Below are 18,954 nucleotides of genomic sequence, written 5' to 3'. Positions count from 1 at the left end.
AAAATAAAACTCTATGTAAAAGCTCAATTCCAATACCATCGTCTTTAGGCATAACACTACCTTCTATTCTCATGCTTTATGAAAAGGCCTGAATCACTGCATATCAGCAAGAGCCAATTACCCATGTTCAAATACAGAGAAGATACAAAAGCCAAAAAAATAAATAAATAAAATTTAAAAAAACTTAAAAAATAAAAAAGCTGTTGAAAACAAAATACATTCTATCACATTGATGCTATACTTCAAAATATTTCAATTATGAAAGATGATATCTATACCTGTTTTTTCTAACAACTGGTTTAAAACAAAGCTAGCCATGGTGGCGCATGGGGAGACTGAGGCAGGGTGGTGGAATGGAGGCCAGTCTGGGCTACATAGCCAGACCCAATTTCAAAAAAAAAAAAAAAGAAAAAACAACAACCTTAAACTACTGCCACCTACTGGAGGTCATGACTCACTCTGGGTTAGAATTAAAAACAAAGCACAATACATTAATGTGAGGACCAAGGATAGTAGGTACACATCTATACACAGGAGAGATCTAGGGCATCATCTATAAAAGCATTATGATAAAAAATTGAATTTCAAATCTGTTTCAACGTGGACAAATTGTTGTGTTCATGGCTCAAAGCAAATCACAGAGAACAGCAATCTGTCTATAGAGTCAGGTAAAGTTAAGATGGCAGCAGTATAATTTATCTACACCTCTCACTAGACCATGAGTTCCCCAGAGACGAAGCCTCCACACACTTTGTTTGCTTCTGTATCTGTCACAGGTCCATTTGTCAGATGGTCAAAATCCTGGTTGGAATGAACCAGACTCAGTCTCAATAAGGACCATATTAAAAGGAAAAAACAACCACACAAGGAAACGTAAGTTGCATAAAAGAATGCAGAAGTTTAACCACACTGGAAAAAGGAGAGAAAGAAAAGAAAAATGCTTTAAGCCAAGTTACAATAAAGTACACTTATGACTCATAACAATTTTTTTCTACTTAGATTACAAATTTAATTGAAAAATGGGCTTTCATCACAAGCCTTGATTATATTTCCCCAGGAACCAGTTATCTTTTGGCAGCTGGTGAAGAGCCCAAAGTTTCCTCCCAAATATAACTTACATCAAAGTTGTTGAGAGCATATGCAAGCTCTCCGCCGCCACCACCCTGGTGTTGGGAGGCATCATCCGATGCAGTAGCCTGAGCTGCATTAGAAATGCCTGTGACAGCTTGTTGTAGCTGCTTGTATATCAAGTCCCGGTTGGCTTTATAGGCTGCAACATCAGGGTGCTGTAAGCATGCCTGGGATGCAGTATAAAGGATTGGAACATTTTTCTGCAGGATTCCTCTAGCTGCAGCCATCTGATCACGATGGCCCACATCTTTCAGTTCCTAAAATAATAAAATAAAAAATTGGAGGGTTTTTACAAGTTTCATTCATATCAAGACATCTCTGCATTAACCTAGCCTGGAAGTAAGTCAAGACGGCACTCTGACATCACAAGCCTTGACTTGAATCTTTTAGCCTACCTTTTCCTGGCCATTTGTTGTGTCCTTACTGTAAACTGTGGTGTTTTTCCTTATGCAAAACAGGAACCGTATTATAGCTTTTTTAGCATTTTAAGAAATAAAATGGGATAATGTATACAAAGCACCTAGAACCAAGTAAGTACTAAATATAAGACAGGAAATAAAAGTCACAACATAAAACTACGTAGCATCTTGATCAGGTCCATATAACTAAAACAGATATACAAGTCCACACAGACATATAAAAGAAAATAAGAGAATTTAAGTTATCTAAGTTCATTATAAGAATTTTATGAAATTTAGAACACAACTAAATTTCTGTGTGTATGAACTTTGCAAACCAACTAGGGATGGATATGACCAGCTGTTCTCTTAAGTACACAACACCTCCTCCCCTTTTTCCTGCCCAAAGGAACATTCCAGAATATAAAACAATACTCTCTTCACAAAGAAAGATCAATCAGGTCACTGGCCATTAAGTCACAAAGTAAAGGTTCATATGCTCCATGATTTCAATCCACAATAGTATTATTCTATAAATGTGATCTTAAGTGAAAATGTCCTTTTTCATTTCCTCTACCCCATAATTACAAGGACATGAGGCTGCTGGCATTGTTCCAACTAATGACATCTAGAACACTAAGTGGGATGGGTGTGCTAGGTAACTAGGACACACAAGACAGGAAGGAGCACTGCTGGCATCCACTCATTACTGAAACTTAAAAACACAGGAATCTTTGATAAATCTGGATCACTACAGAGGAAGAAATAACCCCAAACTCTAAATCTGCTCCAACGGTATTTTACATATGAACCTAAATTTTCAGTATTGACACTAACTAAATACTAGAATACAAATTTAAAGGATTTTAAGATTAGTATTACATGTATGAACAATAAGAGAAAAGTTAAGTTTACTCAAAAGTCTGACTTGGCTATTTAATGGCTCTCTTTTCTAGATGACTTCTTAATTAAACATTGTGACAAAAACAGGGTTTCTTCTGAAACTTCATCTCCATTTGGGGGTTTACATCTTCATTCAAACCTTGCACAATGACAGCTTATTTTTCTACCTAGAACTCTTTTCTCATTTAGAACCTGAATATTTGAGTAATAGTTCACAGCACACTGAATGACCTGTAGTTACTACATTAGGCTACATAGTCAGAAACAGGATCCTATAGATTTGGAGTGCCCAAGTTATGACAAGGGGCTGTGGCTAACACTGGGCTTAAACATGTGGTGTGCACATTCTGTGGGTATTTTCTAAATGTTTTGCTCTCACCACAATGCCAAGAACCTCTTAAGCCTCCTAGGGCCATATTTCCCTTTAAACATTTGTACTGTACAATCAGCCTTAATGTTCCTATGTGTTTAAAAGATACAGCAGCACAGTCCCTTACAAAGGCTATCACACACTCACGGTCACCTAAAGTTTACAGGTACCTTCCTAAGCCACTGACTAGCCTAGGACAATAAACTTCCACTTTTCCAAAGACTATATTGGGCTAAATATTAAAAAATTATCTCGTGGCTTTAGAGAGTTGGTGGTCATCTCAAGAATCAAGTATAAGAGGCAACTGGCTAATCATGACGCTGAAATAACCAGAACGTATTTTCTCTGGGAACATTTTCTGAACAAATTCTCATCTGCCAAGCATCAGGGATAAATTCTAAACAAGGAAGAGAAAAACAACCAAATCTCATTTATCCTAGTTCTAAAGTTCTACTTTCCCTCTTTAGAGCCATTTCCACCTTGTACAAGGTTTTTGTTAAAAGACAGGAAACAAAGTTTTTCCCTTTTTTAATTATTTATTTATTTATCTATCTATCTATCTATCTATTTATTTATTCGGAGCTGAGGACCGAACCCAGAACCTATCTATCTATCTATCTATCTATCTATCTATCTATCTATCTATCTATTTATTTATTTATTCGGAGCTAAGGACCGAACCCAGAACCTTGTGCTTGCTAGGCAAGCACTCTACCGCTGAGCTAAATCCCTAACCCCCAAAGTTTTTCTTAAAAGATAGGAAAATGGACACTAATGTGAGTATCAGTGTTGTAATATGAATAAATCAATCAAAAAGTATTCTTCAAGCTACCTAGTGCTGATTAATAATATAAATTTTGGTGAAGAGTCAGCTATAAAGCAACATGACAAGTTACTTATAGAAGAACTCTGTTCTTGATTGTGTCATGATTTCTGAACTTCGCCAATCTGGTTACAGCTCAAGCAAACTAAGGACAATCAGCAAACATACAGAGGAAAAACTACTTCCCATAAATCTGACTTATCCATCCCACACACTGTGACCAAGAAACAAAAGCTAACCTCTAAGTCATCTAACAGACTCTACTAAAACAACTCGAAATCCAAGTGAGACTTTCTTCCCATTTCCCTCTTGACCATATAGAACTGTAGCCATCGATACATCTGACCAGACATTTCTGGATAAAAGTGACTATACCTGGTACGTGCCAAAAGCCCAACTAGCACAGATTTTAACAAGTAAACCGCCAACAGAACCATCACCACACAGCTGTCGGGAGGGAGTTTCAGCAAACAATCACGCAAGTCAGGGTAGGCAAACTAGCTAAAGAGGCACTAGGTTCTCCTAAAGATCTCAAAAAGCTTTCTGCATCTGAACGGGCAACACCTGAACATCACACATCTGTATGCTGAGGAAGCACAGCTAACAGGGAAGCCCAAGGGCACTCTTTACAAACTGCACAGGCCCACCCTTCCCTCTGGCCTCACCTTTACTCTTGCTACGGTATTCATGTACCCAACCCCTCTGTTTCTATCTTGGAAACAATGCCCCAAATGACATTAATACTGAAGATGGGGCCTTTGGGAAGCAAACAGAAATCAAATACTTCATGAAAAGTGAAACCCCTATCATGACGTTAGTGGCTTTGCAAGGCAAGAAGAGATAGGCCCGAGCAGTCTTGACAAAGGATGCTGGCTGCCTGCTTACAATGCAGGAAGAAGGACCTTCTCAATTGCTGGATAATGGCACATTGCTCTTGGACGTCCCAAACATCCAGAACCATGAGCCAAATACAAATCTAAAGGTAAAAGAATTAAAGAACTAAGCAAACTACATTCAGGAATGTAGCTGAGTGTAAAGCCCTTGCCAAGACCCTAAATCCAATCCCTGGATGGGGCAGGGTGAATTAAGCATAATCTGTGACAACCCAAGAAGATGAAGCATGTATCACTCAAAATCTCAACAGGAAAACAGGCAATTTAATGAAAAATTACAATGAAGACTGCTACAAAGGAAGATGCACAGTGAAGGGTAACATGAGGCTAATGGAACACTAGGTCTGAAGGAACAAGAGGCAGTGGCAGTCACCATAATCTAGAAGCAGGGTACAGAGTGTGCCGTTAGCCACTTAGGACGAGCAGCAGGGACAGGGCCTATACACAGCACCTCAGCCTCACTCTTTCTCTTCCTATTTTCTGATCATGTTTCCACTGGCCAAACCTCAACAGGAAGCCAAGGAAAGGTTATGTTCCTGAGGCAGGAAAGAGCAAACAAGGGTAGAAAACAGACACAGAGAAACGAAGATTTCCTGGTACCTTATTTCAAGAACATTTAACATTTACTGATATTTCTCTTTGACACACTGAGATCATGTATAACAGTGGTCCTCCACCTTCCTAATGCTGTAACCCTTTAATACAGTTCCTCATGTTGTGGTGACCCCAACCATGAAATTATTTCATTGCTACTTCCTAACTGTAATTTTGCTACTGTTATGAATTGTAATGTAAATATTTTAAGAACTAGAGATCCACCAAAGGGTGGAGACATACAGGTTGAGAACCACTAACATATAAGGAACTCTCCTAAAGGACTCAGGGCACAGAAAAATTAACTCAGGCAAAATTACTTTCTAGTAAGTTTCTACAATTAGACACAAATTCTGAACTGCTGCTATGTTTTAGGACTCAGGGCACAGAAAAATTAACTCAGGCAAAATTACTTTCTAGTAAGTTTCTACAATTAGACACAAATTCTGAACTGCTGCTATGTTTTACCTCAAAAATAGCATCTAGCCACACATCCTGGTGCATGCCTTTAATCCCAGCATTCAAACGTTTGAAAGAATATATAAGACAGGAAGATCACAAGTTTAAGGCCAGCCTTGAACTACTTAAAACAGAAGCATATTATGAAAATCTGAGTGAAAGTTAATTATAGCTTTGCTACTGGCATAGTACTAAAATTATTATTTTTTTTTTAAGTTTTTTTCAAGACAGGACTTCTCTATGTGTCCCTGGCTGTCCTGGAACTCACTCTGTAGACCAGGCTTACCTCAAACTCAGATATCCACCTGCCTCTGCCTCTCGAGTGCTGGGACTAAAGGCATGTGCCACTGCAGCCGAGCTGAAAAGGTATCTCTTAATTTAAGCACTTACTGAAACCACGTGAACGGGGGAAAGTCATGATACCATTCGAAAACTTGGGCAAACCGGGTCTTCTCCACTAGATAATAAAATACTCTCCAGCCTGTTTTATATAGTGAGTTCGAGGTCAACCAGGGCTGCATAGTAAGACCCTGTCTCAACAAACAAAGAAATAAGAAATAAATAACATTACAAAATGTCTGCAAATCATGCCTGTACCTGTTGTCTTTTCGCTGCCATAATGTTCAACTTGTCCACTTCCGGTTTCAGAGCTTTGTACTGTATCCCTAAGTCTTGCTCGTTGCCAGCATTCCTCAATTTCAATATACCATCTTCCACCTAAAAAAACACAACCCCAAAAGTAAAAACTCCAACACAGACAAATCTCTAGATAAAAAGACTAAATCCTAAGACTCCATCTTCTTTAACAACTATTCAGCAAGCAATCCAAGCAAATATATGTAGCTGATAAACCTCCTACTATACCGTGCTTCGAAGGAGGTGGGGGCACCTATCAGTTTCTATTTTGGTTTTCTAATTATAGAACACTATTATTAGTACACAGAAACATATAATGGGTATTACAAAAAGGGATTGCTACAGTTTCTTCAGTTAAACGGAGACTACAGTGGCCTAGAGCAGAGTATCGTATATATACTTGAAATAGAGAAGAAGAAATCGAACAAAGCCATCACTGGTTCAAAACCAAACTAAATTTTAATGCTAAACTAAGTATGGTCGGCATCACCTTCACTATGAAACATACAAAAAACAGCATTTTAGATATAGACCCAAACTTACAACTTTCAGCTGAACAAGTAATTTGTAGACATCTGCCATGTCAGCCAGGATCAGGAGCCGAGTAACAGCAGAGAGCAGAGCTCGGGCTGCTCGCACCATGTTCCCTCGCTTCACAGAAGAGCATGGATCATCCGCAAACTCCCCAGCAGCGCTCTTCATCAAATCTCCTATTTAGCAGAATAAAACCAAATCCAGCGGAAATTAACCCAAATAATTTATTTATTAAAAAATAAAGCCAAGCATGGTGGTGCATGCCTTGAATCCCAGCACTCAGGAGGCAGAGGCAGAGGGATATCTGTGAGTTCAAGGCCAGCCTGGTCTACAAATGGTCCAGGACAGCCAGGGCTATTTTACAGAGAAGCCCTGTCTCGGAAAACCAAAAATAAATAATAAAGTCCTTTATGTCAAGGGTAAAATAGCTCACACTCGTGATATCACATAGAGCACTGTTCTGTTTTTCTCCCTTTAGTTTGTACTAATCACTTGAACATCCTCATATAACACTGATAAAACGTAATACCCAGAAAGTGACTAGACACTATATGACAGAAAGGCTTAAAAATACTTCTTCCTGCCGGGCGGTGGTGGCGCACACCTTTAATCCCAGCACTCGGGAGGCAGAGCCAGGCGGATCTCTGTGAGTTCGAGGCCAGCCTGGGCTACCAAGTGAGTTCCAGGAGAGGCGAAAAGCTACACAGAGAAACCCTGTCTCGAAAAACCAAAAAAAAAAAAAAATACTTCTTCCTTTAACTAAATGATAATATACACCACCCTCACACACACACACACAAAAGACACAGCCAAGCATAGTGGTGATATTAAAAAAATATTAGAAAATCAAATAACAGCAAATGACTGAAAGAAATCAGATAAACATTTATATCAACTGTAACATCTTCTAGCTTTCAGCCATAGCAACTCCTTAATCTCCTATCAGGTGCCTTTGAGGAACAAAAAATAATAATAATAATAAAAAATAAATTCAAGTCACACTGACATCTGAGTGTGGTGGCCCATAACTGTAATCCCAGCATTCCTGAAGTTGAAGACTCTCTGGTTAAATGCTAGCAGGCTACAAAGTCAGACCCAGTCTCCCTATCACTCACCTCCCAAAAATCCAGTAAATAAATAAAACCAAACAGTTAATTAAAACAATTTCTGTATTCACAAAACGATGAATAGATATATAAATAAGCCTCTAATGAACTAAGTTCAAATGACCGCTTAAAATCGACCCCTGTAAAGAAACATGCCCGTAAGATAAATAAGACTATTTTAATTTCTTTCTCACATGTGGGGGCGCGTGTGGGGATGGGGGTTGTGGGTGATACAATCTCTCCACTGAGTCCAGAGCTCTGGTCTGGCTAGCCAGCTTACTCTGGAGCTCTACCCTTGCCTTCCCAGTGCTGGGATTACAGTGGCACCCCACATCCATCCAAACCTCACATGGTTCTGAGGATCCAAACTCAAGCCCACACTTGCAGTACAAGCACTTTAACTGGCCCTTTTTCCTAGCCCAATAAGATTTTAATAAGCGCCTTTTTTTAAAAAATTAAAAGCAAAAAGTTAATCAGCAATTCTTAAAGCAGACCAGCAAGATGACTCAGCAGATAGAAGTACTTACCACCACAACTGACCACCTGAATTTAATCCCTGGAACCCACCTAATGGAAGGAGAGAACCAACTCCCATAAGTCAAACTCTGACCTCCTCACGCATGCCACTACACAGGCAAGCCTCTTTATACACCTCCCCCTACAACACACATAAAATAAATAAAAATAGCCGGACAGTGGCGCACGCCTTTAATCCCAGCACTAGGGAGGCAGAACCAGGCGGATCTCTCTGAGTTCGAGGCCAGCCTGGTCTACAGAGTGAGATCCAGGACAGGTACCAAAAGTACACAGAGAAATCCTGTCTCAAAAAATTTAAAAAAAAAAAAAATTAAAATAAATAAATAAATAATTTTCTCTCAGGATTTGAGAAGGCAACATAAAGTCAGCTTTGAATACATAAGAAGTTCACCCCAGACTGGTTACATGAGACCCTGTGTCTTAAAAACAAACAAATAAGTCAATCAGTGGTAGTGTACATCTTTAGTCTCAGCACTAGGAAAACAGGCAGCTATATTTCTGTGAGTTCAAGGCCAGATTGATCTAATTAGTGAGTTCCAGGATATCAAGGGTTATACAGTGAGACCTTGTCTCAAAATAAATGAATAAAAACAGATGTTAGTAAGTCTTTAAAGTATATTTCTAAGAGATCAAACTCTTCCTACACATAAACAAAAAGCTATCCCAGATCACATGGTCATCAATAGGAACTGAGAATCTTACCCTGTTTCCCAGTACCTCCTAGTCAATTATACTACACGTGGTATTTACTAAGATATAAAGGAGACTAAACTTAAGAGAACTTTGTACTTGGTAGCTCAGAGAGCCAAAGTGCTTTTAAGACAAGGACTTGAGTTCCAGCATCAGAATCCTCCTCGGGGAGAGAGGGTTGGCTCAGCTTACAACCGTCCAAACTCTAGTTCCGGGGGACCTGACATCCTCTTCTGGCCTCTGAGGGCACCAGGCACAGGCACATACATGACACACAGCTATACATGCAGACAAAACACCCAAACACATAAAATTAAAGGGGGAAAAAAAGGCAGTTACTCAGAATGGTGGCGCACGCCTTTAGTCCCTGTACTCAGGAGACAGAGGCAGGCTAATCTCTGAGTTTGAGGCCAGCCTGGTCTACAGAGCAAGTTCCAAGACAGCTAAGGCTACATGCATGCAAAAAACCCTATCATGGAAGAAAAAAAAATAACTAAAGATTTAAAAAAGGGAGACCCTTCTCCTATTCCATCATCTACCATGAATCCAGATCTGTTGCCCCGATACGCTTTCTTCTGGTTCAAAGATAAGAGTTAAGCTCCTCTAGGAGTTCAAAACGAAAGAGGGGAAAAGAAACACAAATAAGCCCATGGCTCTTGAGGGTTAGGATCAAGACCTTTCTGAAGGATCGATTACCTTAACTATATCCTCTCAAAGCAATCAAACAGGTGTAGAAAAGGAAGTTGGAGGGATAATGATTATAAAAGGAGGTGGTTAGGTTTTTCTTTTTTAACCTGAGCCCTGAACCTAAGAAACATGGAACTTTAAAAAAAAAAAAAAAAAAGGGGCCGGGCGGTGGTGGCGCACGCCTTTAATCCCAGCACTCGGGAGGCAGAGCCAGACGGATCTCTGTGAGTTCGAGGCCAGCCTGGGCTACCAAGTGAGTTCCAGGAAAGGCGCAAAGCTACACAGAGAAAACCCTGTCTCGAAAACCAAAAAAAAAAAAAAAAAAAAGGTATGTGTCTCAGGCTGGAGAGATGGCTCAGTGATTAAGAATGCTGGCTACTCTTCCAGAGAACACAGGTCCAATTCCAGCACCCACATCAGATTACAGTTATCTCTACCTCCTTCAAGGCCATCAGGCATGCAAGTGGTACACATTCAGACAAAAACATCCACATACACATAAAACAATTTTTTTCAAGAAATAAATTAAAAAAGCATGTCTCATATATCCCAGGCTGCCTCAAACTCTTACATACTTGAAAATGATCTTGAACTCCCCATCCTCCTGCCTCTTCCACCCCCACAGTGCCAGGATTAGAGGCTCAAGCTGCCAAAGAGACTCTATTATGCTGTACTAAATTTCTTGTTTGTTTGCTAACTTCTGTGGGGAGTACTTTGTGTGCTGGTTTCTTTGTTTTGAGACAAGGTTGGCTATGTAGTTGAGGCTGATCTTGAATTTCTGACACACAGAGCTACCCCACTTCCCAACATGTCTAATCCCATGGTCAGGGAAACCAAGACAAGAGAATCACAAGTTCAATGCCATTCTAGGATACATAGCAAGTTCCAGGCAGCCTGGAATACATGAGGCCTGTATTAAAGAGCAAAGAAAAAGAAAAACAAAGCAGTCATGCTTGCAAGTTCCTTAAGCATCAAGCTGGCTTTTAGCAGGACATGCTGCAGCCACCTCCTTCACTCCACCTGCACAGCACAGAGAGTCACTTTTAAAAATGAAGCTGGTCCTTCTGTGAATCATCAGTCTGAAGAAACTCACCTTACTGATCCTTAGTTTGTCCACATTTTCACTGTTTTCTTACATACATTTATTGATTTAATTATTTGGAAAATGCAGACACCATGTTACCCATGAAGTCAGAAAACTGCCTGCCAATGTTGGTTCTCCCTTCTACCATATGGGTTCCAGAACCAAACTCAGCCACAGGTGTCTTTATCTGCTGAGTCAACTCAACAGCCTCAACTTCTCGGCATTTTAAAAAGGCCTTTCCAAGCCGAGATTCTCTCTAGTTCTCATCTCCCTCACTGACCTATCTCATTAACAACTTCACACCCCCTCAGCCTACACTCTATGCCAAGATACTCCAAGAACTACAACAAAGTTTATCATGTCTGAAACAATACTAACAATACTTAATTTTTATTTATGTGTATTTGTGTGTGTGCCCCAGGAGGCAAGAAGAGAATGTCTGGTGCCCCAGAGCTGGAGTTACAGGCAGTAGTGAGCCATGGACACAAGTGCTTCCTTAGGAACTAAATTCAGGTCACAAGAGCAGGAAGTACTCTGCAATGGCTGAGCCATCCCTCCAGCCCCTTAAAGATACTTACAGCTTGCTTCTTGACTAGAACTTTTCTATATTCAAGTCCAGGAAGAAGGGGGGATGCACAGGAAAAGGTGGGGGCAAGGTAGGAGGGGGGAACGCCCCCTTTTTTGGTCAGTAAAGGAACATGGCTACAAATTACAGTTCTCCTGCCCCAAGTGTCTTTATTAAAGAGATTCGTTCTCCGTTCTACTTGAAACAACAGGTATATAATAATCAGTGCTACACAGTGGAAAGGGGGATCGCAAAGCGTGTTTACCACAGGGAAGAATCAGCTAGACTAACACATGCCAGAATATTGACTGTCTATACCCAAAGGTGGTATGGCTTGATGAGTTACTTTTTTTTCCTGATGATTTTCTACAATTTTATAACATACTAGTATTTTGTGTGTATGAGTATTTTGTCTGCATGTATATCTGTGTGCCAAATGTATGCCCTGTGCCCTCACAGGCCTGAAAAGGGCACCAGGTCTCTTAGAACTGGAGTTATAGATGGTTGGTTGTGCATCACAAGGTGGTACTGGGACCCAGGTCCTCTAGAAGAACCATCAGCAATCTTAACCACTGAGTCATCTCTTCAGCCTCATGAATATATTTTTTGAAAGTAAAAGGTATATAAATGGTAAAAATAATAAAATATCTGTTATTTGTGTGTATAATATATAAAATTCGACAGGAGATGGTGGCGCACGCCTTTAATCCCAGCACTTGGGGGGCAGAGGCAAGTGATCTCTGAGTTTGAGGCTAGCCTGGTCTACAGAACGTGTTCCAGGACTGCCAGGGCTACACAGAGAAACCATGCCTCAAACATCTTGTGTGTGTGTGTGTGTGTGTGTGTGTGTGTGTGTGTGTGTGTATGTAGGTGTATGTGTCTATACATGAATATATATAAACATGAATATATGTTTCAGATTTTTGTTTTTAAGGTATAAAAATCTTCTTATGGCTGCTAGCTCATTTTAAAACTGAGAAGGCAAAATTAGAAATTGCTAATTTCTTCTTTTCTTCTTTCAGATGGGGTTTCATTATCTAGCCAAAGCTAGCCTCAAATTTATGCTCCTCCTGCCTGAACCTGTTACCTCAGCATTTAGGAGGTTCAGGCACCTTTCAGGGGCAGCAACAGCTCAAGGATATCTACAGCTACCTATCTACAGCCTGGATTACATGAGATCCTATATCCCTACCTTTACACACACACACACACACACACACACACACACACACACACACACACACACACACACACACACACACACACACACACGGGGGGGGGGGGGGGGGGGGGGACTTTTATTAAGCCCAGGCATGGTGGTACATGACTACAATGTCTATATTCAAAAAGCTGAGCAGAAAAAAAAATCACAAATTCAATGCCAACCTGAGCTACAAGGTAAGACTGTTTCCTCTCAATTCCCCAAAAAGAACCATCTCTTTTTTTTCATTCTATTCAGAATAGTAAGAAAGGAACGTTAAAGAAAACCCTACCACCCTACCTAAAGTATCCTATACCTAAGAGTTTAACATCTTTATACATAAGCCACAGATCCTAACACCTGAAGATGGAGAATTTCAGAAAAGAGAAAGAGGAAGAAGGGGAAGGAAGAGAGGGAATCAGTCAGTCTACCACCACACCAGACCCTCCACCCTCACCCTGTATTCACTGAAGGACATCTGAGGAGACCCTGGACCGCTGGAGACACCATACTACAGAAAACACAACACACAATTCCAGAAATCCCTGCCAGGTGCTTTTCACAACACTTTGTCTTTTGAAAGTGAGCCCAAACCCATCAAGTCAATATCAAGTGATTTAAATCTGGATCCACAGAGCCTAGAAACCTCTCAATCTACCTCCTCCCAACCCCTGGTGGCACAGAAAGAAACTCTGCATTTTCCACTTTTTATAGTTGACAGAATATTTCTTTAAATTAAAATAGAGTACCACACATATTCATGTTCTCATTTTCCTTACTAATTCAAGTGTGCCCTGCTGCTATTCAGAAACACTCCAAAGAGAGACACTTGCTTCCTGATTACACATTCAAATAAATGCACAACATGCATTTCAACTTGGAATCACTTTCTTTAAGAAATTAACTAGTAGAAAGCAAGTTACTGCAACATCATGCCTGAAGTCACGCCAAAGGCAAATGTTAACACTTAAATTACACTGGGTATGGTGGTGCACACCTGTAATGCCAGCACTCGGGGTGCTTAGGTAGGAGGATTGATCCAAGTCTGAGGCCAGCCTGGGCTACAGAATGAGAGTCCGTCTCCAAATACAAAACCAAGCCCATGTAATGGCACACACCTGTACTCTTAGCACTAGGGAAGACAAGAGGTAAGAAGTTCAAGAGTTCGAGATCATCCTCTGCTACACAACCAATTAGAGTCCAGTCTTGTTGGCATAAAACCCTATCTCAAAATGTTAAGAGGCCAACAAGCTGGTTCAGCAGGTAGCAGTACTTACCATGAAGCTGGATGACCTGACTCCTATCCTGGACCCAACAGGGTAAGGTGACAAAACCAAATACCAGAAGTTGTCCATTGATTTCCAAGTAGCACATGACATAGCACACAAATGTATATACATGTATACATAAAATAAATAGATGTTAAAAAAAGAAGAGAATCTTTAAAAACAACACTAGGGTAACTTCCCTACTACACTGTGCAAATGCGTGAAGACAGTGATATTACCTGCTATAACTTAAGACCATTATCTCAGTGGGTGTTACTTTTGTAAGTTTAACAAGACAGATCTTTAAAAAGAGGAACCATTTCAAAATGGTAAGAAACATTAGAATTTAATGATTTCACTCTTCTTTCCTCACTTACAAGTTGGCTGCATTAGCACTTGAATCTCTGCAGAGCAGCATATGCTCACACAAGGGCACTGATCCAGAAGCAGACAGCATCCTTGACACATCTCAAGTCAGAGAATAGAGTCTCAACCCCAGAGACTTACAGTTTGAGACAGACAGACATAAAACTTAAGACATAAAGCTTCCAGGTGACAACCAGTTAGTGATTTCCCAGAATTTATATTTTGTTTTCCCTCTTGCTTTCAACTAAAGTGAAGAGCAAGAGAAGAATTAAGTCATGAAACTGGAGGCATGAGGCATTATGAAGAATTGTTTCGTTTTACTTAATCATAGGCCTCAGGAACACATGAAGGGTAGGAAATGGGATGGATGTACTTCCAACAGATTAAGGTATGAAAGGTCAAATAAAGATAGATACACAAAGGAAGGAAAAAGCTGGACAATTTTACCCATGCAGCAAAGAGAAAAAGGTGAACAGCAAGTCAGAACGCTAAGACTACGAGAAAAACCAGCTGACTTATTGGACCTAATGAAAAAGGTACTGCACCAATCTGAAAACATAACTGACTTAACCTTAATCTTTTTCCAAATGCTAAAGGTTGTCATGCTCTTCCAAGAGCATCATTAACATGTCTTGAAACTCATATCAACATTCCAAGGTAAAAACACTTGTGAATTGTTTCCTGTGAAAGAAAGGGCCTCTGTGTAAGATCAAGCCCACCACCTCCACCTCACTAAAAAGACCCACATACCCATACAAATAGCTATTTTGTCTCTACATCATGAATTCAGCAAACTCAGACTTCATCCTGACTCCTGTTTCTCTCTCAAACCCTGTTCAAAGCAGTCACTGACAGGTACTTTGTCCTGATCACATGTGCCGATTATCTATCATCCAGGCTGTTTACAGATGTGGGTAGCATCAGTCTGAAGCTGTCAACAGCTACACTGGACACAGACCCAATTTTCACTTCCTTCAAAAGTGACTTTAGTCAGCTCCCAGAAGAAAAAAGAAATATATCTCATATACCTCAAGAAACAGACAGCTTGTGTTCGATATCCCTTTTGTCAGGAATGAAATACATCATTTAAAATTCCTTGCCAAAAAATTATTAAAAAGAAAAAAAAAATCTCGGGACTAGGAAAGTGGCTCCTTGAGTAAAGTGCTCATCACCTTGCAAGCATGAAGACTGAAGTTCAGATACCCAGAACCTACAAGCCTTAGCAGAGACAAGGAATCCTCAGAGCATACTGCCTTGTTGCACTAGCTGGATTGGCAAGGTCTGGATTCAGGAAGAGACCCTGCCTCAACTGGAAAGCAATCTGTCAAGACACCCAAAGTCAACTTTGAGCTTTCCACACCCATGTGAACACAGAGACATATGTACCAACACACACACACACACACACACACACACACACACACACACACACACACTCCCAAAACCAAACAAAGCCCACATACAATGGCACACAACATTGACTACATACAAATCATTCAAACTGAAAAAAGGAAGATGCTCCCCATCTTACTACATAATGGCTAAGACAAATTTTCAGATTTCTACTTAAAAGTACCTGGAGCCGGGCGGAGGTAGCACACCCCTTTAATCCCAGCACTGGGGAGGCAGAGCCAGGCAGACCTCTGTGAGTTTGAGGCCAACCTGGGCTACAGAGCGAAATCCAGGACAGGCTCCAAAGCTACACAAGAGAAACCCTGTCTCGAAGAAAAAAAAAGTACCTGGAAATAACTAAGCCATTAGATAAGTTCACAAATCAACTATGTCTACAAAGTCATGAGCTTTGATAGACAAAGTTTCTTGCTTTGAAACTAATCAGTCATGTTTTACATAAAAAGGGCTCACTCAACCGACTAGAACAGTGGTGCATGCCTATTACCTCACAGCTCAGGAGATGGTAGAAGAGGATCAAGAATTCAAAGCCAGCTATATAGTGAGTTCAAAGCCAGCGTGAGCTAATAAAATCCTGTCTCAGAAAGAAAGGAGGGAGGGAGGGAAGGACAAAGGGAGGGAAGGCGGGAGAGATTCATGTAAGGATTGATACTCAGAAGAGAACAATTTTGGTTGCCTCCAGTAAGTTGAAATCGTATCTCTACAATGCATGGCATTATTAGCAAAACATCTAAAAATGGAATACTGACCCAAATGCCAGAACTTAAGAAATTCCCCCCAAATCTTAAGACAATTACTACTTAAACACAAATAGACATGAAGTGGGGAAGGATACTGCAAGCCAAGTATTAGAGCATTCTCTTTAGATCTGCTGGACACCATCACTTCCTAAACAAACTCTCTTCACCTTCCAGCCATTTGGAGGAGATTAAAGTTCATACTACTTTGATACTGGAGAAAAGGCTGAGTTAACTTATCAAGATGTTTTTCTGATGCTCACCAGGAGAACAACAGTACATACAGAAGTATATAATAGTCACAAAGTCATTATCAGCAAAGCAAGGTGGTGCAAGCCTTTAAACCCAAGGCTCAGAAGGCAGAGGGAAAATGATCAGGAATCAAGGTCAACTTCCTACACATGGGGAGTTCAAGGGCCAGTCTAGTCAGTCCCTGACTCTAAACTAAAAGTGCTTGCAGAACAAGCCTGATAATTTGAGTTCAATCTCCAACTCTACCTGGAAGGAGAAATGGCTCCTGAAAATGGTCCTCTGTTCTCCTCTCTCTCTCTCTCTCTCTCTCTCTCTCTCTCTCTCTCTCTCTCTCTCTCTCTCTCTCTCTCTCTCTCAACACACACACACCAAAAATTAAAAAAAAAAAAAGTAAATTAAAAAAAAACCCTAATAGATTTGCAATTACTAAGAAAAGGAAAGGCTTCAACAAATCAACAAATGAGAACTAACATTTACAGCTGGCGAGCACTGCCTTAGGAGCACTCACATGCACCGCCAAAGAGTGCAGCTCTCCCTCTGCTCTGGAGATCAAACTCAGGACCTCTATGTATGCTAAGCAAGCACTTAATCACTGAGCCACACCCCAGCTCCAATAGACCAATGTTTTCAATTTTATTTTTATCATTTTATTTATGTGTATGTATGTCACATGTGTACAAGTCCACGGAGGCCAGAACAGGGTGCTGGATCCCTTGGAGCTGGAATTACACACAAGTGTGAGCTGCACAGTGTAGGTGCTGTGAAATAAATGTGGGTTCTCTGGAAGAGCAGCAAACGTTCTTAACCACTAAGTCATCTCTCCAGCCCCAGAGCAATTTTTTTAAAGGAAACATTTTAAACTTACGAAAGAAAAAAATCTAACGGGACTATCCCAGCACTTATCAAGACTAACATTTTTTTCCTATATAACATCACTTTATGGAATATAAATGATCCTCTAGAGAACTCTCCACCAGTGTCCTGTGTGGGGGGATAAGGATGTATGCAGATTTGTTTCACTGTCCTCTGCCAACAGAAAACCTATTCCAGACAGAGCATGAGTCAAGCTGGGCCAGTTATAGACACTGAGGAAGGAAAGATTTTCTGCTGATGACCTAACTAAGATGACTGTCTAGTTGTGGGCATCTTGACTAGTACATGTACACAGTGCATATGAAAACAGAGGCAAATCAAATTACCAACACTGGAAGCTAGAGAATCCTATGGCCTCAAGGCCCTGGATCTTTGACCAACAACTAAACTTAAGAGGTACTCTTAGGAATCCAGATTGTACAGGTTCAATTTCCCTCCTAGTTCAAACAGGTCTGAGATGAATTTCTACAGCACACAGTTAAGGCTATATGAACATCACCAAACTGAACATAAAACTCTTCTAGAAAATGATTTACAAAATAATCCTTTAGCCATGGTGGTGTACTCAGGAAGCAGAGAAGTCAGATCTCTGTGAGTTCAAGGACAGCCTGGTCTACAGAGTGAGTTCCAGGACAGCCAGGGCTACACAGAGAAACTCTTATCTCAAAAGGAAGAGAAAAGGGGGCTGGAGAGATGGCTCAGAGGTTAAGAGCACTGACTGCTCTTCCAGAGGTCCTGAGTTCAATTCCCAGCAACCACATGGTGGCTCACAACCATCTGTGATGAAATCTGGTGCCCTCTTCTGGCCTGCTGTCATACATGCTGTATACATAATAAATAAATAAATCTTTAAAAAAAAAAAAAAAGGAAGAGAAAAAAAAAAACCCTTTAAATTCCTAGAAACAATGCCCCTTGGGAAACTTTCTATATAGTTACCAAGCTATATAGTTCACCAAGCTGTATGTTGAATTTATGTATTTTTTTCGTATCTTATTACATTTTATTTTTTAAAAATTTTCGCCGGGCGATGGTGGCGCACGCCTTTAATCCCAGCACTCGGGAGGCAGAGGCAGGTGGATCTCTGTGAGTTCGAGGCCAGCCTGGTCTACAAAGCAAGTTCCAGGAAAGGCGCAAAACTACACAAAGAAACCCTGTCTCGAAAAACAAAAAAAAAAAAAATTTCTGCCCCAGGTTGAAGACAACTCAATGGTTTAGAACACTTGCTGCTCTTCCAGAGGACCCAGGTTCTATTCCCAGTACCTACACGTCAGCTCACACCATCTGTAACTTGTCCAGTGGATCTAACACCTTTGTCTAGCCTTCACAGGCACCAGGCAATACATACAAGGAAAAGACCCACACACATAAAACACTTTTATAAAAATAATAATAATAAGCAAGCAAATAAATAAATAAATAAACAAATAAATAAATAAA

At 40.4% G+C, this 18,954-nt stretch overlaps 1 protein-coding gene across 1 annotated transcript in view; it reads right to left on the bottom strand.

Annotated features, from left to right (window-relative positions):
- Ctnna1 (catenin alpha 1) overlaps nt 1-18,954 on the bottom strand; it is a 139,117-nt gene that overhangs the window by 82,227 nt on the left and 37,936 nt on the right. Inside the window, exons 4-6 of the mRNA XM_052741872.1 lie at nt 6,751-6,917; nt 6,169-6,288; nt 1,119-1,388 (exon numbers count right to left, since the gene is read on the bottom strand). Coding sequence (XP_052597832.1) covers nt 1,119-1,388; nt 6,169-6,288; nt 6,751-6,917 — 557 coding nt within the window. The remainder of the gene's footprint in view (nt 1-1,118; nt 1,389-6,168; nt 6,289-6,750; nt 6,918-18,954) is intronic.

This window comes from Peromyscus californicus, unplaced genomic scaffold, assembly GCF_007827085.1.
Source record: "Peromyscus californicus insignis strain IS unplaced genomic scaffold, ASM782708v3 Scaffold_17__1_contigs__length_78620276, whole genome shotgun sequence".
Lineage (NCBI taxonomy): Eukaryota > Metazoa > Chordata > Mammalia > Rodentia > Cricetidae > Peromyscus > Peromyscus californicus.
Note: the sequence above shows the minus strand (reverse complement) of the source record. Positions and strands in the feature narration are given on the sequence as shown.